Source organism: Lutra lutra, chromosome X (genome assembly GCF_902655055.1).
Source record: "Lutra lutra chromosome X, mLutLut1.2, whole genome shotgun sequence".
Classification (NCBI taxonomy): domain Eukaryota; kingdom Metazoa; phylum Chordata; class Mammalia; order Carnivora; family Mustelidae; genus Lutra; species Lutra lutra.
Genome location: NC_062296.1, coordinates 15113490 through 15136809, shown reverse-complemented (window position 1 = coordinate 15136809; position 23320 = coordinate 15113490). Strand labels below are relative to the sequence as shown.

General features: G+C 41.9%; 1 protein-coding gene across 5 annotated transcripts in view; it reads left to right on the top strand.

The window, feature by feature from the left end:
- LOC125091782 (transmembrane 9 superfamily member 2-like) overlaps positions 1-23320 on the top strand; it is an 85714-nt gene that overhangs the window by 42473 nt on the left and 19921 nt on the right. For 4 of the 5 annotated variants that reach the window (XM_047715762.1, XM_047715761.1, XM_047715760.1 and 1 more), the window contains 6 exons: positions 5625-5704; positions 9108-9213; positions 9914-10046; positions 11934-12053; positions 12236-12293; positions 22312-22471. In XM_047715762.1, coding sequence (XP_047571718.1) covers positions 5625-5704; positions 9108-9213; positions 9914-10046; positions 11934-12053; positions 12236-12293; positions 22312-22471 — 657 coding nt within the window. The remainder of the gene's footprint in view (positions 1-5624; positions 5705-9107; positions 9214-9913; positions 10047-11933; positions 12054-12235; positions 12294-22311; positions 22472-23320) is intronic. The other variant, XM_047715763.1, reaches the window with a different exon arrangement.

Here is a 23320-nt window from a genome sequence, read left to right as displayed (position 1 = left end):
TAAAAGCGAGGCTTGACAACGCATCAGTAGTTCTCAACCCTATCACATTGATGTCCTCTTTTATTTATTTAAAATATTTTATTTATTTGAGAGAGACAGCACTTGTATGCATGATGGGTTGGGAAAGGGGCAAACAGACCCTGTGCTGAGCTTGGAGATCCATGTGGGGGCTCAGTCCCTCAGCTCTGAGATCATGACCCAACCTGACACCAAGAGTCGGACATGCTCAACTGACTGAGCCACGTAGGTGCCCCTGATGTCCTCTTTTAATATCAAATGTTTTTGTGGTCTCCTTTTACTACTGTGAATTCATATTTGTAGATACTAAATGATTGAACCTGTCTATACACGTAGTTTCAATAAACATCAGTATAACAGCCTACCTATAATATCAAATAAACAAAAAGAAAATAACTTCTAATAAAATAACATGTAGTTCAGTACATATATCAGCCTGTCAGATGCATGTGCCAAAGTGTATAATCACTATAAATGTGATTGCCGTGGAGGCAGATGAAGATGAGAATACTGTGCATTGGTAGCTCATATTTCCACAAGATGACATGAGTCTCTGAAATGCTGATCAATTTCCGTGAAGTCGCAAACCAGGGATGCCTGGCCGGCTGGGTCGGTAGCGCATGCTATTCTCAGTCTTGGCCTTGTGAGCTTGAGCCCCACATCGGGCTGAGAGATTACCTAGAAAAAAAAAATACCATTAAAAAAAATGTTTTAATGGGCACCTGGGTGGCTTTGTCGGTTTCACGGCTGCTTTCGGCTCAGGTCATGATCCCGGGGTCCTGGGATCAAGCCCCTCATCCTGCTCCCTGCTCAGCGGGAAGCCTGCTTATCCCTCTCCTTCTGCCTGCTGCTCCCCCTGCTTGTGCTCTCTTTCTGTCAAATAAAAAGTTTCAAACCGAACATAATACAGTTTTCCCTCAACTACATGGTAGTTGCACTCCCCCCAAAAGTCAGTGTATATTAAAAATGCATAAAGGTACTTTATCTGTAAAATGGAACTTGATTCTAGGCACAGATCATAATCCTTTAAAAAATAATAAAAATTTTTAAAGATTTTATTTATTTGAGATAGAGCACGATCAGGAGGAGGGGTGAAGGCAGAAGGAGAAGCGGGCTCCCCACTGAGCAGAGACCCTGATGGGGAACTTGATCCCAGGACCCTGAGATCATGACCTGAGCCGAAGGCAGACACTTTTTTTTTTTAAGATTTTATTTGGGACGCCTGGGTGGCTCAGTTGGTTGGACGACTGCCTTCGGCTCAGGTCATGATCCCGGAATCCCGGGATCGAGTCCCACATCGGGCTCCCAGCTCCACAGGGAGTCTGCTTCTCTCTCTGACCTTCTCCTCACTCGTGCTCTCTCTCACTGTCTCTCAAATAAATAAATAAAAATATTTAAAAAAAAAGATTTTATTTATTTATTTGACAGACAGAGATCACTAGTAGGCAGAGAGGCAGGCAGAGAGAGAGGAGGAAGCAGGCTCCCTGCCGAGCAGAGAGCCCGATGCGGGGCTCTATCCCAGGACCTCGATCCCAGGACCCTGGGATCATGACCTGAGCCGAAGGCAGAGGCTTTAACCCACTGAGCCACCCAGGTGCCCCCAAAGGCAGACACTTAACCGACTGAACCACCTCAGCTTTCCGCAGATCATAATCATAAGCAGTCTTTCCCTCAAACCGTATTGGGTGGCGCTTTGGAAGTTTTTCTCAATTTGTTGCTGTGTTGGTCTCCCAGTGCCCTGTAGGAAGTTCTCTGCTGCAGAACACTGGATATATCCGTACACATTTTCATTTGTCCTCCTAGGGGGTGCTGCTCCCCATGTTGAAAACATCTGGACTAGAAGAAGTCCTAGTTGTCTGCCCATTTGATTCTTGGAGCCCCTGCCTGATGATTATTTATTGAGTGAGATCCATCATGGGACACTGTGTCAGGACTCTAGAAGTCCTGTGTGTGTGTTTCCAACTTGGCTTATGTGTCTCCAGTATAGACAACATTAAGGTCTTGTTTTAGGGGAATTTGCTATGTCTTAGAGAACATGAATGTTTTCTTTGAAACTCTGGCATGGAAAGAAGCAGAATAACTCATTAGTTTTCCGTGGATTAAGGAAATAGGTTTCACCACTTAGTTATCTGTCTGCTTTTGTCATTTTGTTCTCAAATGTGCTGTAGGATTTTTAAATGGTTTCTTATTCTCTTAGGAAGAGTAATATGTGTTATGGTCTGTTATTTCCAGCAGATGGCAGTGTTGGGTGCAAAACTATTAGGTTTAACAAATGCAGATTTTTCCAAGCTCTCTTTGTATTTAAAATCCAAACTTCCTGGCGCATATTTTAAATATTTGTCCGTTTTTGAAAGACTTGATATGAGTTAACATGCTCAAGGCAATAGACTGGTGAAGAAGATGACTGTAATTCAAATTTTTACAAGTTAAGTCACATTTTACTGTAGAAACAATATTTTAATAGAATGGCTAAGATACATGCTTTCATGCAATGAATATTTAACCCTTTATTTGTCTATGAATTCTGACTTCCTTATAGGTTTTTTAATTTTAATTTTTATTTTCTTAAAGATTTTATTTATTCATTTGAAAGAGAGAAAGCACAAGAGGAGCAGTAGGCAGAGGAAGAGGGAGAAGCAGGCCCCCCGCAGAACAGGGAGCCTGATGCCAGGCTCGATCCTAGGACCCTAAAAATCATGACCCGAGCCAAAGGCGGACGCTTAACTGACTGAGCCACCCAGGCACCCCTCCTTATAAGTTTTATTTATTTATTAAAAAGATTTTATTTATTTATTTGACAGAGCACGCACAAGCAGGGGGAGCAGCAGGCAGAGGGAGAAGGGGAAGCAGGATTCCCGCTGAGCAGGGAGCCTGATGCAGGACTCGATCCCAGGACCCTGAGATCATGACCTGAGCCAAAGGCAGATGTTTAACTGACTGAGCCACCCAGGCACCCCTCCTTATAGGTTTTAAATAATGATTTATCTTGAAACAGTTTCAGCCTATGAAAAGATTGTCAGAACAATGCAAAGAACTCCTGTAGTCCCTTTAATCAGATGTCCCAATCGTTACCATTTTACTCATTTTGCTGCATTCTTCACCCTTGTGTGTCCATTAGCCTTAGTCTTTCTCTGAATCTTTGGAGAGCTAGGTGTTCCAACACCCCCAAACACTCCAGAGTCTTTCTCCCAAACAAGATCACTTTCCTACTAGCATAGCATACCACTAGCATAGTGATTCCAAATCAGGAATCTGCATCGGTATCTCATTCCCATCTGGTCCACATCCATCCATTCAAATGTCACCAGTTGGCCAAAAATGTCACTTTTTCCCTTTGTGGTTTGAGATCCTATCCAGGAGTGTGTGTTGTTTAGTTTGTGATCTCCAATCCAGACTGGTTCTTTCTCTGTCTTCCACTGTCTTCCACATCCTTGAAATTTTTATAGAGTCAGGACTTGGCAACCTGCAGGATGATCATTAATCTGTCTGACGGTTCTTTATGGACAGGCTCAGGCCACATTCTGGGCAGAGATTACATGGCAGAAGTGATATCGCACATTAGGTCGCATGTGATGTTAACCTGCCTTGTCACTGGTTAATCACAATCTCCTAGTCATCAGCTTTTAACTAAAATCCACCATTGAACCAAACCCCAATTAAAATCTATCATTTGGATTTTAAAAAATTTTTATTTTTTTAAGTAGTCTCCACACCCAGTTTGGGGCTTGAACTCACAACCCTGAGATCAGGAGTTGCATGCATGTTCTACCAACTAAACCAGTTAGGTGCCCCTTGGTTTTTTTTTTTTTTTAAGCAAGGCATCTTAGGGGCACCTGGCTGTCTCAGTCAGTAGAGTATGTAGTTCTTGATCTCAAGGTTGAGTTCAAGCCCCATGTTGGGCTTGGAGCCTACTTGTGAAAAAAAAAAAAAAAAAAAAGCAATGCACATTGAGTTTCTCCATACTCCCAACTCTAAACTTCAGAAAAAAACACCTAACAAAAACCCATTTTTATTTTATTTATTTTAAAGGTTTTATTTATTTATTTGACAGAGAGAGAGACAGAGATAGAGAGCGGGAACACAAGCAGGGGGAATGGGAGAGGAAGAAGCAGGCTTCCCATCCAGCAAGGAGCCGGATGTGGGGCTTGATCCCCGGACCCTGGAATCATGACCTGAGCTGAAGGCAGCTGCTTAACAACTGAGCCACCCAGGCACCTGTATTTTATTTTTTTTTAACTTAAATTCAAGTAAATAATATATAATGTACTACTAGTTTCAGAGGTAGAGGTCAGTGATTCATCAGTCTTCTATAACCCCCAGTGCTCATTATATCGCGTGTCCTCCTTAATGCCCGTCACCCGGTTACCCCATTCCCACACCCCTCTCCCCTCCATGAACCCTCAGTTTGTTTCCTAGAGTTGAGTCTTTTTTTTTTTTAAAGATTTTTATTTATTTATTTGACAGAGAGAGATCACAAGTAGATGGAGAGGCAGGCCGAGAGAGAGAGGGAAGCAGGCTCCCTGCTGAGCAGAGAGCCAGATGCGGGACTCGATCCCAGGACCCTGAGATCATGACCTGAGCCGAAGGCAGCGGCTCAACCCACTGAGCCACCCAGGCGCCCCTGGAGTTGAATCTTTTATGGTTTCTGTCCCTCTCTGATTTTGCCTTACAAATACCCAATTTTAAATAAGTAATTTCAGACATTACTTGATCAATTTGTACCAGCATTTTCCTTTTGCTGAGAGCATGTTATTGATTTGAGGGGTGATTACTCTGTATTAATGGTGTAAGCATTTATTGGGGTTACCAGTTAAGATCTTCATCTACTGGGGATATTTTGTAAGAAAGCTACTGACTGTTTGAGTTTGATCACACATCAGCAGAAACAGCTTGATTGGTAATTGTATTTTCTTGTGGTTTATTCAGTGTTGAAAATTACAATATTTGAAAACAAAACATCTTTTTATAAACTTGTTGCCATTACATCTCAAAATACTCAATGTATAAAAATGTAGGGATGAAAAAAAAATGTAGGGATGCCTGGTTGGCTCAGTTGGAAGAGCGTGGGACTCTTGATCTCAGGGTTGTGAGTTCGAGCCCCACATTGAATGTACAGATGACCTTAAGTTAATGAATAGTCTGTTTTATTTTTGTTTAATTTTTATTTATTTGAGAGAGAGAGAACGTGCTCAAGTAGGGGGAGGGGCAGAGGGACAAGCAAGACTCCCTGCTGAGTGGGAAGCACAACTCAGGGCTCGGTCCCAGAACCCTGAGATCATGACCTGAGGTGAAGGCAGACGCATAATCTACTGAGCCATCCAGGAGCCCTTAGACAGTCTGTTTTTTTTTTTTTTAAAGTTTGCGACTTCTGGGGAATAGCAGTGAGCTAAAATTACTTTCTTCCTAGTCTCTTCCCGAAATGAAGAGGAATATCAGTTAATAAAAATAAGATAAAAATGCCAGGTTACGTCTCATTATTCCATGAACTTAGTGATAAAGAAATGGAGAAAGTACATGCAGAATAACTTTCTGCCTGTTTTAGGATTATAACCAGGAAAAAGGTCAGTGACAGTTTGGTCATGTAATTATATATTTTTGTTTTTTAGGAAAACAGAAGTATCAGGTGGGCATCTAGATGGGATTATATTTTGGAGTCCATGCCTCATACCAACATTCAGTGGTTTAGGTAAGTTCTTTATTTTTATTTTTATTTATTTTTATTTTTTTTTAAAGATTTTATTTTTATTTTTATTTTTTAATTAATTAATTTATTTTTGGTAATCTCTACTCCCAATGTGGGGCTTGAACTCATGACCCTGAGATCAAATCTCATGCTGCTCCAGCTGAGCCAGCCAGGTGCCCCTATGTAAGTAGTTTATGACACAAAGAATACATAGTTTAAGGGAGGGAGATGTAAGTATTTATTTGTATTATATATACATATAAAAGATTTTATTTTAGAGAGCATGAGCAAGGGGAGGGGCAAAGGGAGAGGGAGAGAGAGAACGTCAGGCAGACTCCCCACTGAGCATGGGGCCTGATGCAGGGCTCAGTCCCAGGACCCCAAGATCATGACCTGAGCCCAGATCAAGAGTCAGAGGCTTAACTGACTGAGCCACCCAGCGCCCCTATACATACATATATATATATATATATATATTGATACATTTTTTTTTAAGGGTGAGGGAGCAGAGGGAAAGAGAGTCCCAAAGAATCTCCATGCCCAGCGCAGAGCCCGACGCTGGGCTCGATCCCACAACCCTGAGATCATGACCTGAGTTGAAATAAGAGTCGGTTGCTTAACCAACCGAGCCACTCAGGCAGCCCTATTTTTTAAAATTATTTTGTTACCAGAGATGATCTTGAGTGACGTTTTTTCTTCTCTATGGCTAGTTTCTCCACTCCTTCCTCTCTCCCACCCCTCTGCATACACAGAGAAAAAGTAAGAAAGGAAGATGTGTCTTAAATACACGAATGTTTCTGCTGAAGGGAAAGAGCAGCTTTATTATTTATTATTTTATTATCGGCAGGGCAGATATTGGAGAGGACTGTGTGAGGAAAAGTGAGCGAAGGGCCACTCATTCCACTGGAGTTCTTCCTCGTTTATCTTAGGCGGCCGGGCACTCTGCTGGGCTCTGAGACAGTATGAGTGAGGCACGCAGGCTTCTGCTCCCATGAAGCTTACCACGTTCTAGTGGATTCTGGGGAAAGTGCTTGATTCCTCAGGAATCTTCAACAGGGCCAAGCCACAGAGTTAGAATTTCAACCTGAGACAGAGGGATAGACCAGCTGAGAACGTGATGATCGGGCATGACTGTGGCAAAGTCCTGAGGGAGGGGTAGGGTGTTAGCTCAATTTGGGGTGGAAGAAGACTATAAAGGTAAAAATGAAAGTGAGGAAAGGTGTGATTCTGAGTATGGTCTTTTGAGGTGATGATTTTCCTAATATTGACATTGCCTTTGAAGTGACAATAGCGGGGCACCTGGGTGGTGTGGTTGGTAAGTGTCTGACTCTTGGTTTTAGCTCAGGTCATGATCTCAGGGTGGTGAGATCGAGCCCCACATTGGGCTCCATATTCAGTGGGAGTCTGCTGGAGATTCTCTCTCTCCTTCTCCCTCTGCCCCTACCCCCTGCATGCATTCTCTCTCTCTCTCTTTCTAAATAAATAAATCTTAAAAAAAGTGAGAACAGCATCCCCCACTCCTATTTTTCTAGATTTGTTCCTTCTTCTCTTCCCGCTGTCCCTCCTCCTTTTCTTCTTCATTATTATGATCATATCATAGCTTTTCCACTGAGTCTTTTCTTTGGGCAACTGTCCAGGTCCCATTTTCTTATACCCCCAGAAGTCTCTTCAGATAAAATTTAGGTGAATGGTTTCTCCAAAGGGACTGTGAAAGCAAAGGGCCTCCGGATACACTGTGGGGGCTAATCTCTAGTAGTAGTGATCTTTATAGCGTAATGAGGGAATGTACTTCAGTTTCTGTCATGAGCTAATTTACTTTCGACATTTAACAGACATTTTAGAAGTCAGTCATCTTTTTAAAACTTTTTAATTGAAGTATAGCTGCCGGACGATATTATTAGTTTTCAGGTGTACAACGTGGCGATTTGACGATCATGTACATTGCGAAATGCTTACCGTGATAGGTGTACTTACCATCTGTCACCACATACAGTTATTACAATATTATTGACTATATTCCCTGTGCTGTACCTTTCATCCTCAGGGCTGGCTGGCTGGCTGGCTTATTTATTTATTTATATCCAAAAGTCTAGTTGACACACAATGTTATATGAGTTTCAGGTGTAAGACATCGTGATTGGACAAGTCTACACGTTCTGCCATGTTCCCTATACAATCTGTCCCCATACAGTGCCATTTCGATACCATTCAGGACATTCGCTAGGCTGCACCTTCTATCCCTGTGACTTACTCATTCCATGAACTGGAAACCTGCCCCACCCGCCCTCCTTCACCTGTGTTGCCCATCCCTCCACCACCCCCTCTTAGGCAGTCGTAGATATCCATCATCTTATTGGCATCTTTCTAAAACAGTGCTGGTCTTTTCATAGATTCTGGTGGAATCTGTTGATGTGTCTGGGTTTGGCTGGGTGGTGGGATGGCAGACGTACTGGTTGTGATTTGGGGATAATTTTCAAGTCTTAGTTTTAGTAACAGTAAGAGCTGGCAGGTCAGTCATCCATGGGGTCATTACCCTGAAGCTCATAGAATGACAAAAAGACTACAACCTTGGTTTATCAGCGAAGAAGTCGGTCCGCCATTAGTTCAACCTTGATTCCTGAACTTTCGTTCTCAGTTCCATGCTCAGGAACTGAGTTCCTGTTATTGATCTTATTTACTTCTCCTTGCTTCTTTTTGGGAATGTACTCTTTTTTTATTTTTTTATTTTTTTAAAAAGACTTTATTTATTTATTTGTTAGAAAGAGAGAGAGAGAGAGGGAGCGAGCATGAGCACAGGCAGACAGAGTGGTAGGCAGAGGCAGAGGGAGAAGCAGGTTCCCCGCCGAGCAAGGAGCCCGATGTGGGACTCGATCCCAGGATGCTGGGATCATGACCTGAGCCGAAGGCAGCCGCTTAACCAACTGAGCCACCCAGGCGTCCCTGTACTCTTTTTTTTAAAGATTTTATTTATTTATTTGACAGACAGGGATCACGAGTAGGCAGAGAGGCAGGCAGAGGGGGAGGGGGAAGCAGGCTCCCTGCTGAGCAGAGAGCCCGATGCGGGGCTCCATCCCAGGACCCTGGGATCATGACCTGAACTGAAGGCAGAGGCTTAACCCACTGAGCCACCCAGGTGCCCCTGGGAGTGTACTCTTAAAAAATTTCTAAAATCACCTGAAGAATAGTGTTGCTTCTATTGCTTTATTTGTAATGCCCTTTTATGCTAGAGCTTGAAGTTCATTTAATATGTTGATGCATTCAGCATTTGATCTAAGTTTAACCTTGGAAAGCTGATCACTGTAACGATAATTTGCATGTCTTTCTTTTATACGTACACACATTTTCTCTTCACTGTTTAAGGACCTTGAGACCTAACTTCTCTCTTTTTCTTCCTTAAATTTTCTAGTATTATGAATTCCTTCGTTATTGCTCTCTTCTTGTCTGGGATGGTGGCTATGATTCTATTAAGAACGCTCCATAGAGATATTATCAGATATAATCAGATGAATTCTGTGAGTAAAAATGCACATACTTGATTCAGCACATATCTAAATGCCCAGTAGTCAATGTTATATTTGTACTTAGAGTATATAATACCTTGAATACAGCACATTTTCGATGTCTAGTCATTTTGCCTATTAGACCAAATCAGAAATTATGGGGTTGTGTAGATTTTTAAAAAGCACAAGTAAGCTAATTAGAGAAATATTTGTTATCAACTCTGGTTCCATTCCTTTTTGTATGTTTCTGAACTTGCAGAATATTATTATTTAAGGTTTTCATAAATTTGGAGCAAGAGATAAATGTACCAAACATTGCAAAATGCTATCATTTAGGTTAAATTTAGTTTTCATCTCCTTTATGCTGTTTTGACTCTTATCATCTTTTGTGTATGGTGAATTTTCAATGTCTATAAAATTGGTTAAATTCCTTTTGTGTGTTAAATGATTTTGCTTTCTTCATGAAATGAAGCCAGGTGTGTGCCCTTATATGGTGAACAATGCCCCCCCCCCCCAGTGCAAACCTTAGAGTAAGGGAGCAACTTACTTGTATGGCAGGATCACTTACCTTCCAGAGACCTCACTGTATCCAAAATGAGCTACCGGTTTCCATTAATCTGTCTTTAGAGGAAAATTCATTTTCATGTAACTTTCAGATTTTCGGTAACTTTCGGTCACAGTGTGCATTTACCAAAGACTTTCTCACATGCAGGAAGGCATCCAGGAGGACTTCGGTTGGAAGCTGGTTCATGGGGATGTATTCAGACCTCCAAGGAACAGAATGCTGCTGTCAGCTTTCCTGGGGCAAGGAACACAAGTTTTGATTATGATGTTTATTACCTTATGTGAGTAGACTCAGATCAGTTGGTGTCACCTGAAACATTCTTAGTCAACTGCTGACGTATGTTAAATTTTGATCCACGTGCACAAAAGGATTTTGAAGATACCCTGAAGTTTTAAGAAAATGTGTGTTTTATGGTACTTATATTTCCATCTTTGCAAATTAAGGATAGGACTCTGAATACGTTCCTTTGTCAAGGACCTTTCGTGGCTTTCTTCAGTTCTGAATAATTTATTGTACTATCCAATACCCATATTCCTTGCTTTGAGAAATAAATGCTTTCTTGAAAATCAGCATGTATTGGAGGCCTCGGTGGCTCCGTTGGTTGGGCGACTGCCTTTGGCTCAGGTCATGATCCTGGAATCCTGGGGTTGAGTCCTGCATCGGGCTCTCTGCTCAGCGGAGAGTCTGCTTCTCCCTCTGACCCTCCCCCCTTCTCATGCTCTCTTTCCCCTTCATTCTCTCTCTCAAATTAAAGAGAAAGAAAGAAAGAAAATCGGCATGTGGGCAGAAGCATATTTAACATGGACTAAGGGAATTCATAATTAATGACTAGCATTTTTAAAAAATATTTTATTTGTTTATTTGACAGAAATCATAAGTAGGCAGAGAGGCAGGAGGAAGCAGGCTCCCTGCTGAGCAGAGAGCCTGATGTGGGGCTTGATCCCAGGACCCTGAGACCAGGACAGGAGCTGAAGGCAGAGGCTTAACCCACTGAGCCACCCAGCTGCCTCTAACGACTAGCATTTTGAAATGCTATGGGAAGCCTAGGCACTGGTCTTTAAATGTATAAAGGCAAAAAAAAAAAAAAAAAGTATAAACGCAATGGCTTCTTGAGTAGTCTTACAATAGCTGACAAACCCTGGCTGCCTTCATTTATAAAGTGAATATGGAGCTTGTCAGGTTTTGATAGCCAGAGTGGTGATTTTTGTAAACAAAGCTGCTGTTAAAAAGAAAAAAAGAGGGGCGCCTGGGTGGCTCAGCGGGTTAAAGCCTCTGCCTTCGGCTCAGGTCATGATCCCAGGGTCCTGGGATCAAGCCCTACATCGGGCTCTCTGCTCAGCGGGGAGCCTGCTTCCTCCCTCTCTCTCTCTCTCTCTCTCTCTCTGCCTGCCTCTCTGCCTACTTGTAATCTCTGTCAAGTAAATAAATAAAATCTTAAAAAAAAAAAGAAAAAAAAGGCTTATTAAGTGTTTCACATGTCAATGATAATTTCAAAATTCAGCTCCTAAGGTTATATTTTCTTTTCTTTTTTTTTTTTTAAAGATTTTATTTATTTATTTGACAGAGAGAGATCACAAGTAGACCGAGAGGCAGGCAGAGAGAGAGAGAGAGGGAAGCAGGCTTCCTGCTGAGCAGAGAGCCCGATGCGGGACTCGATCCCAGGACCCTGAGATCATGACCTGAGCCGAAGGCAGTGGCTTAACCCACTGAGCCACCCAGGTGCCCCTAAGGTTATATTTTCTTGAGACTGAGTCTCACCTTGATTTTTTTGTTTTTATCCCTCATCTTGAATAAAAGGAAGTAGAAGGAAATTTTTGTGGGGAAAAATGATTTGTCGTTAAGGTTGTGATCCTGGAGTAGGGAACGGGGCGTTAGTTTGTTTAATTTTGATTTCAACAGTGAGATTAAAGACTAGACCCCACTTGGAAGCGGACTTCATTTGCCCGGTATTGAAAAACCACACCTTTTCGTTCAGAAAAAAATTGTCATCAGCGAAGTAAATAACAGTCGTTCCCACTGTCATTTAAGTACTCACACCACAGAATTTCCTTGTGTGCTGTTACACATAATGGGTCTTAATGAGCAGATCTTAAGTTTATTACAAAATCTTGTGTGGCTCTGAGACTGTCACCGTCACTGCTTTGATATTTCTTTTTTGTACCTTTAGTTCTAGCCTGCTTTGGTTTTCTGTCCCCTGCCAATCGAGGGGCCTTAATGACCTGTGCTGTCGTGTTATGGGTCCTCCTGGGAACCCCTGCCGGATATGTGTCTGCCAGAATGTATAAAAGTAAGCATCGTAACTGTTATCATTCCGGTTAGTTGGTGTGTTAAATGTAGAAATTAAAAGGCCATAAAAGAAAACATTTAAACATTGCATGGGGCATTTTAACCGGCCTACCAAAATGTAATTGGGCACTGGGTATAAAGTAGTTGTAATTGGGCTAAATAAGTTGTCTTTTCCTTCCTCAGCACTTAAAGGTGTTAACTGGAAGACAAATTTTCTGCTGACGGCACTCTTATGTCCTGGGTTAGTATTGCTCGTTCTCTTTTCTCTACACAATTACACTCTTTCTTGGATTCCATCTTGGAAAAAAATCACTGTATGTGGTAATGAGGAGTAGACAGGAGATGAGAGACCCCTGTGTTCTCTGTAGCGCCGGCATTCTCTCTGTGGTATCTGCATTCCTTTCATCTTTTTGTACATCGTACCCTCTAGGACAGAGGGACGGCTTTGGTGCCGCTGTGTTCGAGTTTGAGATTTGGTCTGGAAGCAGAGTTCATAAATGCGCATCTCGGTATATAGCTCGCGTTACATACCACCTTTTGTTGCTCCCCTTGTCACTGGCTTCCCTGGTCCTTTCTTCCTGTCTCACCTGGTTCTTGCAGTATCAGTAGTGACTGCTGCTCTCAGGTAGGGTCCTTGTCCCAGGGGGAGTGGGCGCAGCTGCTCGGGGTGGGTGCTAGTAGCTCCCTCCGCCCCCTGATTATAGAGACGGGAGACTGGTGGCCAAGCTGGGGAGCAGGTGTTCGAGGTCACACGGGAAGTCAGTGACAGAGCCCAGGCTGTACATAACTGAGAGTCCTCCTGGCATCCTGTCCAGGGCTCTTCCCACAGAACCTCACTGATGAAGTGCTGACCCACTTTGGGTTTCTTCCTTCCTTCCTCTTTCTTTCTTTCTCCCTTCCTTCCTTCCTCCTTCCCTCTCTTTCTTTCTTTCACATTTTGTTGAATTCTTTTTAAAAAAATATCTTATTTATTTATTTGAGAGAGAGAGAGAGAATGAGTGGGAGGAGGGGGGAGAAGCAGACTACCCGATGAGCAGAGAACCCCACCCGGGACTCAATCTCAGGACCCTGGGATCATGGCCTGAGCTGAAGGCAGACACTTCATCAGCTGAGCCAGCCCCCCCCCCCCCCCCCCGGGTGACCGGCACTTTCATTTCCTTTCATTCCTTTCCTTTTATTTCCTGCGTTTCATTTCCTTAGTTAGTCTGGGCTACCATAACAAAATACCATAGACGGGGGTTGCGGGGTGCTTAGACAATAGAAATTTGATTTCTCAGTTCTGGAGGCACGGATGTCAGAGATCAGGGCACCAACAGGGTTGGGTCCTGGTGAGGGCTGTCTTCCTGGCTTGTAGATGACTGCCTTCTCAGTGTTTCCTCACATGGCAGGCAGAGACGGTGAACTCTGGTGTCTCTTCTCATAAAGGCACCGATCTCATCATGAAGACCCTACTGTCATGACCTCATCTAAGCTTCATCACCTCCCAAAGGCCTCACCTCCAAATACCATTACATTATGGATTAGGGTTTCAACAAATGAATGGGGGCGGGGAACACAATGCAGTCTATAGCACGTTTCACTTCTAATATTCTTTCCTTGATTTGTTAGGAAGGATAGCTTTTTTTAAGGAGAAAGTAGTGGATTATTATATTTTAATTGTCACGTGGTACGTTAATTTCTACTTGTTACGAAGTCTCCACATCCGCGATGCTGAGAGGATGTCGCAATAGCAGAAGACGTCCAATAGTGAAAGTTACACATAGTGGATTCGGTTACGTTATATTCTGAATAGTGACAAAGTGAGAGCAAATGCTTCAATAATGGTCTGTGACTGCGTGTCACACAATAAGGCATGCAATACAGTGATGAGTTCTGTAGCCCCGTAATCATTCATCTCCATGTGGCTGGTTTCTCTCAAAACTCCAGGGAAAAAGATTAGATCATTGAAAGGCTTGAATGTTACAAGTTTGCACATCAAATACGGGAACCTCAGAATTTTTAACTGGTTTTAAATACAGACAGTGCCCTCCCCTCCCCTCCCCCACCTTGAATAGAGCCATCTGCTTTTCCTATAACTCTTTTCAAGGGAACAAGAATGGGTGGTCTTTTCTGAGGTGAATGCTTTATTACATTTCTGTAAGAAAGTGATGTCCTTGACAATACTTCAGATATCTGTTGCTTCCAGTTTGAGCCTCAAATGAATCCAAAACTGAATAAATTTGGCAACGAAGTGCCATTGTGCAGAAGTCATTATACTGGATATTACATGCTAGAGCCAGTCAGTAAGCCATTCACTGTTCTCTGCATTATTTAGTTACTCATTCAACATACTTACTGCGGTCTTCTTTGTTTTGTTTTTGTTTTTATTATATTTAAGGCATTATGCTAGGCACTATAGAGGAAATAAATACAAATTGCCCCTAAATCTCTGGCTTCGTGGCTCAAGATGAATAATAATGGCCCATTTTTCATCACACAGATGTCCCATCTTACTGCAAAAAGAAGTTACATCATTGAAATAGATGTAAAAGAATTAGAATATACCGTATCACTAAGCTTCATTAGCCAAATTAAACAATTAATGTCTGAAAAGCATTAGCATTTGCAACGCACTATGAGCTGTTTTCATCATGTTTTCTATGGGAGCAAATTGGGATTCAAAACATTTTGAAGAATGTCTTACAGAGAAAAATTCAAAAATTTGAGCAGAAATCCATAATCATGGGGCTCAGGTTTATAGCCATAGTTTTGTAAAAGTAAAAAAAAAAATTAAAAATTGAAAAACAAATTTAAATAATGGTGGTTGTGTCCTGGGTGGGTTTTTGGGTGGCTGGGGGACAGGAGTGTAAAGGAGACTATTTGTATCAGATTTACTTTTCACTCTTTTTTAAAAAAAGTTTTGCATCGTATACCATATGCATTTGTTACCTATTTCTATTTTTATTTTGTTACTTTTATTATTTTTATTTTAAGTAGGCTCCATGCCCTAAGATCAAGACCTGAGTTGATATCAAGACTCAGATGCTTGGGGAGCCTGGGTGGCTCAGTTGTTAAGTGTCTGCCTTTGGCTCAGGTCATGATCCCAGAGTCTTGGGGTCGAGCCCCACATCGGGCTCCCGGCTCAGTGGGGAGTCTTCTTCTCCCTCTCACACTCCCCCTGCTTGTATTCCCTCTCTCGCTGTCTCTCTCTGTCAAATAAATAAAATCTTAAAATAAAAAAAAAGAGAGATGCTTAACTGACTGACACACCCAGGTGCCCCACCTTTTAGAGAAATTTTTAAATAATTTCATTATAATTTAAAAAAATCATTTCATTATTTTAAAGAAATTTTTATTTTAATTTTTAGATAATTTTAAAATAATTTCATTATAAACAACAATAACAACAACTCATAACTGTATATTAAAGGGGAGAGGTACTGATAGAAGCTACAAGCACAGGCTTTAGAGTCAGACACACAGACACAGACACAGACACACATACACGCACATACCCGAGCACGTGCATGCACACCCGCAGGCACTCTCCCATGCACACCAAGCCTACACTCTACACACACACAGCAGTTCATTTCCCAGTTCTGCCTCCTTCTAGTTACCAGGCCCTGCGCACGTTGTGAATATTGCTGAATGAACATAGGGGTTCGGGCCTTTCTTTGAGATCTTGGCCTTCTATTGCGTTAAATAGATATTTTTCTTTTTTTTTTTTTTTTTTTTTAAAGATTTTATTTATTTATTTGACAGAGAGAGATCACAAGTAGACAGAGAGGCAAGCAGAGAGAGAGAGAGGAAAGCAGGCTTCCTGCTGAGCAGAGAGCCCGATGCGGGACTTGATCCCAGGACCCTGAGATCATGACCTGAGCCGAAGGCAGCGGCTTAACCCACTGAGCCACCCAGGTGCCCAAAATAGATATTTTTCTACTGTACTATTTTTATTCTCTTGTCATTTCTTACTATTTTTTTTGAATGATTTTCTTAGTGGTTACCTTACAGATTACAATTAATGCCTCAATTTACCCAGTCTGGTTTGGATTAATTTAATTTCAATATTATACGGAAACTTTGCTCCTATGTAGCACCTTTCCCTCCTTCCTTCCTTGTGCTGTTATTGCCAGACAGATGACATCTTAATACTGTGCATGCTCGTCAACACAGATTTATAATGATCACATTATGCTGTTGTCTTTTAAATTGGACAAAAAAGAGCCTCAACTAATATTTGCTAATCATGGGTTGTTGGGCAAGTGGTTTTACCTCTCTAATCCTGGCTTTCCTCATCTGGAGTATGCAGATCATGGTGTTATCTACCTCAGGGTTGCTGTGAGGATTAAGTGGGATGATGTGTGATGGATTTGAAAGAGTGCCTAGCAGATACTGAGTACTCAACAAATGGTAGCCGTGGTTGTTAGCTACTCTTGACTTTTGCCGTCATGCCTTTGCTCATGCTGTTCCCTCTTTTTGTAATCACTTCTTTTCAATCCTCCAATGCCAGATTCCTGTTTTTTTTTTTTAAGATTTTACTTATTTATTTGACAGAGAGAGAGATCACAAGTAGGCAGAGAGGCAGGCAGAGAGAGAGGGGAGGAAGCAGGCTCCCCGCAGAGCAGAGAGCCCGATGCGGGGCTCGATCCCAGGACCCTGGGACCACGACCCGAGCCAAAGGCAGAGGCTTCAACCCACTGAGCCACCCAGGCACTCCTCTTTTTTTTTTTAAGATATTTATTTATTTATTTGACAGAGAGAGATCACAAGTAGGCAGAGAGGCAGGCAGAGAGAGGGGAGGAAGCAGGCTCCCTGCCAAGCAGAGAGCCCGATGTGGAGCTTGATCCCAGGACCCTGGGATCATGATCCGAGCCAAAGGGAGAGGCTTAACCCCCTGAGCCACCCAGGTGCCCCTCCTGTTCTTTTTTTATGTCCCCGCTGATATGCCACCACTTCCATGTTCTGGAATTATATCGCGTCTACTATCATTATTATAACACTTGTCACAGTGTTCCTTAGATTGGACTTATTTGTGATATGCCTTATCTCATTGTGCATTCTAAAACTCACCAGGGTGATTACTATGTCTTAATCATTTCTGTATCTTTCACAGCATGTAATCAAGTGCCTTATATGGAGTAAGTGTTCAGTAAATACCTACTGTATGATCGAATCAAATGAATAATTTAAAAATGCAAAACAGATTCGGTTTCCTTGTTCTGTTGGTAGAACTGAATGCAATTTTAAAACAATAAACCAGGCATGATACAAAGGACATATTTCCCTCAAGTGGTTCGAGGGCTTTCTTAAGTATGTGAGAGCGAGAGAATCGTTAAGGTGCTGGTGTTCTCATTTCGTAGACTGTAGTAGTTTGAAAGAAGTTCAGTGCCTCGCAATGGATCAGTGTGCGAGTAGCTCATATGGCACCTTAAATGGGCACCATAAAAACGGCTTTAATGTTTTTTAAAGATTTTATTTATTTATTTGACAGACAGAGATCACAAGTAGGCAGAAGGCAGGCAGAGAGAGAGAGGAAGGGAAGCAGGCTCCCTGCTGAGCAGAGAGCCCAATGCGGGGCTCGATCCCAGGACCCCGGGATCATGACCTGAGCCGAAGGCAGAGGCTTTAACCCACTGAGCCACCCAGGTGCCCCCAAAACGGCTTTAATTTAAAAGGAGAAGCATTCAGGCTAATGAACGTAGATATTCCCTAAAAGAAATTGAAGAAAGGGGGCACCTGGGTGGCTCAGTGGGTTAAAGCCTCTGCCTTCAGCTCGGGTCATGATCCCAGGGTCCTGGGTTCGAGCCCCACATCGGGCTCTCTGCTCAGCAGGGAGCCTGCTTCCCTTCCTCTCTCTCTGTGTGTGCCTCTCTGCCTACTTGTGATCTCTATCAAATAAATAAATAAAATCTTTTAAAAAAAAAGAAATTGAAGAAAGTAAGATTCTTCAACCATATAATTTTCCTTCATGTAACCCCAAAAGTGGTAGGTAGGAAAAGGAAAAGGTAGCCTACTTCGATGGTCATGTACCCAAACTTTACAATTAGAAAGAAGCAAGCCTGAATTCCAGCACTTACGATCAGGCCCTCGGTATTAGGTAAATGACTTTGGGAGAAGTCCTACAACCTTCCTGATTGTCTGTTTCCTTGCTTGGTAATGCCTGTGTCACAGAGTTGTTTAGAGAAGTAAATGAACTAATGGATTGTGAAATTGTTTTGTGAGCTATAAAGTATTTTTGGTCACTCTTTTCTTCTGTGTTCCTACTGCTCTGTCTTTGTCATTTGCTATAGTATATCCCATGTTGTATTGTAATTTATTTATCTCTCTCTCCCACCAGACTAAGCTTTTCAGAGCAAGGGTTTTTATTTACCTCTGAATGCCAGGGGCTAACACATATGTACTCAATAAATGTTCGATGAGCATGTGAATAAATGTTTCAGGTAGGAGATGACCCCAGATGACATCTTAAGTTTCCTTTTAGTTTTGCTGTTTAAGATTCCATGAAAAGGTCTAGAAATAGAGATCAACAAAGGAAGAGCTATTTAGAATATAAAAACTTGAAACTGAAGGGCAGTTACAGAATTGTTAAACACATATTAACATTCTAGAGTGTACTTTCAAAAGGGAAATTGTTGAGACGGGTTAATTGAGTTTATGTATAAGAAGGGAGGTTATGATTTGTCAAGTGAGAAGTAATTTTTCTGGCCATGGAATGATAACAGCTGAAATGAATCTCTCAAAGGCTGGGAAATTTGGCAGAGGAATATTGTGGCTGAACAAATTCATTAGAGCAGAAAGGTATTAAGAAACATTTGAAGAAGAATGGTTAAATCATAGGAAACCAGAATTCCTTATTAAGATGCCAGAAAGTGATGAGACCTAAGGTTTGTTGTCATTTGAAAGGGCTCCAAATGACATGCATCTCTGGCAGGAGCACACGTGAGCCTCTCAAAAGCACAGTAGAGTTATCTACCGATGTAGATTTAGTCGGCGGAAGAGATCATACACACAGTGGGGAGGATGAAGCAGAAATAGTGACATGAAGGAAGAAATGGCTGAAGTTGGTTTATCATGAGAGATGAGAAACATAAAAAGAACATGATCCTGATTAAGAAATTGGAGAAAGATGGCAAATAGGAAGGCAGCATTAAATCCTAGAATTGGAATGGACCTTGAGAGAATTTCCAAGTAAAGAATTAACCAGAGATTCCCTAAACAGGAGACCTCGGAGCCTTAGCTGGTGCTTTGACAAAAAGTCTGGGGGAAGATAGACCTGGTTGGCGGGGTGGGTTCCCACCATTGAGGCCTTGGCAGAACACCATGGCATGGAAATGGCTTGCTGGTAAAGAATCACACCCACCTGAGTTAGAATCCCAGCTCTCTCTCTTATCAGCGGTCTGACATTGACAAAGTACTTAATATCCCTAAAAGACATGAAGAACTCTGTCTATTCAGGTGACTCCTATTTCTCATGTGCCTGGGTTGTTCATCTAATTTTTCTTTCTTTTTGACCTATTTGGTTTTTTTCTTTTTTTCTCCCCTGTTATTGAGAAGTAATTGACATCCATCACTGTATATGTTCAAGGTGTACAGTGTGATAGTTCAACTTACATATACTGTGTAATGATGACCACAATGGGTTCGGTTCACACCCATCATCTCATAGAGCTACAAGAAAAGGCAAATAAAGAAGAAAAAAGGAAAAAAAACTCTCCTTATCTCCTTATGATAATCTTAGGATTTACACTCTTAACAACTTCCCTATCTCTCTATCTCTCTATCACACAGTGGTGTTAGTGGAAGCCATCATGTTGTACATTACGTCCCTTGAAGGTGTTTATCATTGGAAGTTTGTACCTTTTGACCACCTTCCTCCCTCCACCCTGGCCCCAGTTAGCCACAAGTCTGATTTCTTTTTCTATGAGTTTGGTTTGCTTTTTTTTTTTTTTTAATATTTATTTATTTGAGAGAGAAAGAGAGCGAGCAGGGTATGGGTAGAGGGAGAGGGAGAGAATCCCAAGCAGACCTCCTGCTGAGTGCACAGCCCGACATGGTGCTCCATCTCATGACTCTGAGATCAGGACCTCAGCTGAAACCAAGAGTTAGACGCTAAACCAACTGAGCCACCCAGGAGCCCTGAGTTTGGTTTGCCTTTGTTTTTGTTTTAGATTTTAATATAAATGAGATCATACAGTATTTATCTTTCTCTGAATTATTTCAGTTAGCATAATGTTTTCAGAGTCCATCCATGTTGTCACAAATGGTAGGATTTCCTTGAGTTTTAGGCTGAATAATGTCTCTATCTCTATCATCTATCTATACCACAACTTCTTTATCCACTCATGTTTCTTTCTTTTTTTTTTGTAAATATTTTATTTATTTGTCAGACAGAGATCACAAGTAGTCTGAGAGGTAGGCAGAGAGAGAGGAGGAAGCAGGCTCCCCGCCGAGCAGAGAGCCCGATGTGGGGCTCAATCCCAGGACCGTGGGACCATGAACCGAGCCAAAGGCAGCGGCTTAACCCACTGAGCCACCCAGGTGCCCCCCACTATAAGATTTTCTTAGTCCATGCATTGGTATCTGGATATAGAAGCATAAAAATATGTTTGGAATAATAAATTTCTACTTGCCAAGATCAGTTCTTTTGTGCAGTGGGATTTGGAGAGGGTTTTTTTGTTTTTGTTTTTGCTAGAAAATAAAAGCATATGTGCTTTTCATTCTTTTTTTTTAAGATTTTATTTATTTATTTGACAGACAGAGATCACAAGTAGGCAGAGAGGCAGGCAGAGAGAGAGGAGGAAGCAGGCTCCCCGCCGAGCAGAGAGCCCGATGTGGGGCTCGATCCCAGGACCGTGGGACCATGACCCGAGCCGAAGGCAGAGGCTTTAACCCATTGAGCCACCCAGGCGCCCCTCCACTCATGTTTCAATGGGCACTTAAGGTGTTTTCATTTCTTCTCCCCCTCCTCCTCCTCTTCCTCTTCCTTCTAATGCTGCCTTCTAAGACATTATCATTAGCTTTATGTTCTAACCCTTTGACTCAGGTTTTCATCCCCCCTGTCATATTTCTAATTCTAAAGAGCTCTTTTATTTCTCACCAGTCCTTAACGTGTCATCTTGCTTCTCAGTTGCAGTGGCCCTTCCAATCTCTTTGTGGATGTCAATCATAGGTTTTCCTTTCTAAAGTTTTCTTCTGAGCTGCAGGGTTCTCCTCTAGGAGGCTTGACCCTCCAGTCTTCTGCTGGGGTCGGGAAGAAGGTCTTCGGCTCTGAGGCACGGGGAAGGGAATCTGCAGGTCTGTGAGTATCTTAGGCTGACTTTCAACCAGTCCTGGTTTTAGCCACTCCTTCCCTCCCACTAACTCAGTTACTACTAGTCCATCTGCTGTCTGCTTTCCAAAATTTGTTGCTAATGTCTTTTCTCCTGTATCCCCCATCCTTGTGTATTCATGCTCTTTTAAAGTTCTTTTACTATCATTTATTGGAGTTTTGAGGAGGGGCAGAGCTAAATGTGTGATTTCAATCTGTCATCTTTAACCAAAAGTCTCAGTGCTTGATGACTTTTTTATAACTCATTTACATTTTAACCATCACCACGTTATACAGATTCTTACTGTTTTGTATCTGGTCTCCTTGTCTGTAGTTCTCTTCTCTTAGGTCTGACCTTCACCAGGCTGCAGACTTATCTACCTGGAAGGCTGTGCTATGTACCCCAGAGCTTTGAATGTAAAGCCCCTTCCGCTGTCTCCTGGTCCTGCCAGGAGAAAGTCTACGTTCCTTACCCCGGCGTTCAAAGCCTTCCACAATCTAGCCTCTGTCCACGTCTTCACCCTCATCTTTTAAGCTTTCAGAAACACCCACATCCATACCCAGACTCACCTGCAGCTTTGGCCAAGTTGGCTGGAACCCACAGGGAGACAATTGCTCGCCTGGTGATTTACCCAGTAGATTCACAGCTGACCCCTTGATTTTGAGTGACTGATTGAAAAGCTCTTGTGTTAAGTCAACGCTTGTTGGACTTGAGGCTCACAGCCCATTTCCTTTGGGATTCTAAAATCTGTTTCTAGTATATCCATGTTCTTTGTTTTCACTATACCACACATCGAGTTTTTCCATGGTATGGCTGGGTTTCCACAGTGAGGCATAATATTCTTCCAGGGTTTTGCCTTGTCATTTATTCTATCCTTCCCACCAAAAGAATTTCCCGACATTCACATCAAGTATAATTTATAACATTTTCCTGAAAGCATATTGTTTCCTGATTTTTTTTTCTCCCTAGTGTCATCTTCATCGACCTGTTCTTTATGAACCTGATTCTTTGGGTGGAAAGGTCATCGGCTGCCATCTCCTTTGGTACCCTGATAGGTATCCTTGCGCTGTGGTTTGGAATTTCTGTACCATTAACATTTTTGGGTGCATACTTCGGAAGCAAGATAAAGGTAAATTTGTAAAATCCTGCTTTTGGCCATTGACTAATGTCTGCAATAATACCTCAAAGCGTATATTACTATACATGGAAAGCGAAATGTACCATTGGTGAAAACTACAAGGAATAATCATTTTGGAATAAAAAATTTAAAAAAATTTAAAAAATGAAATACAGTAATGCTTCAAAAGACACTAATGTACTTTCCATTTTATAGGTTGTTTATATTTCTATCTCTGTTAGATGAAATTAAAGGGACATATTGTTGGAAGGCTGACTTTAACAAAGTCAGAAAAGTAATAAGATTATGGAGTGGGGGAAGAAAGCAAAGATACAGTCTGAAAAATGGAGCTATTCAGTTTATAGATCTGAAGTTAGCCTATTCTATGCATAGGGTAAAGGAGCAGGATATAAAAAAAACTAAATGAGGCCAGCCTGCAAAAGGATTGTACAAAGATATGGTGTGCATTTGCAGGAGAGAAATCAGATAAGACAAAACATGAGCTGGTTCCACACAGAGCAGAAAAAAGAAAGATGCCTGAAAAACACTGACACATTTTAAGAGAAATTCTCTTTTTTTTTTCCTCCAAAATTTTATTTAAATTCTGGTTACTTACCATATAGTTTAATATTGGTTTCAGAAGTAGGATTTATGGATTCATCCCTTACGAAGAACACCCAGTGCTCAACACAGCAAGTGCCCTCCTTGATCCCCATCTGGTCCATGCATCACCCGCCTCCTTCCAACAACCCTCAGTTTGCTCTCATTAAGAGCCTCACTGTCCGCTTCCCTCTCTCTTTTTCTTCCCTTCGCCTATGCTCATCTCTTTTGTTTCTTAAATTCCACATATGAGTGAGATAA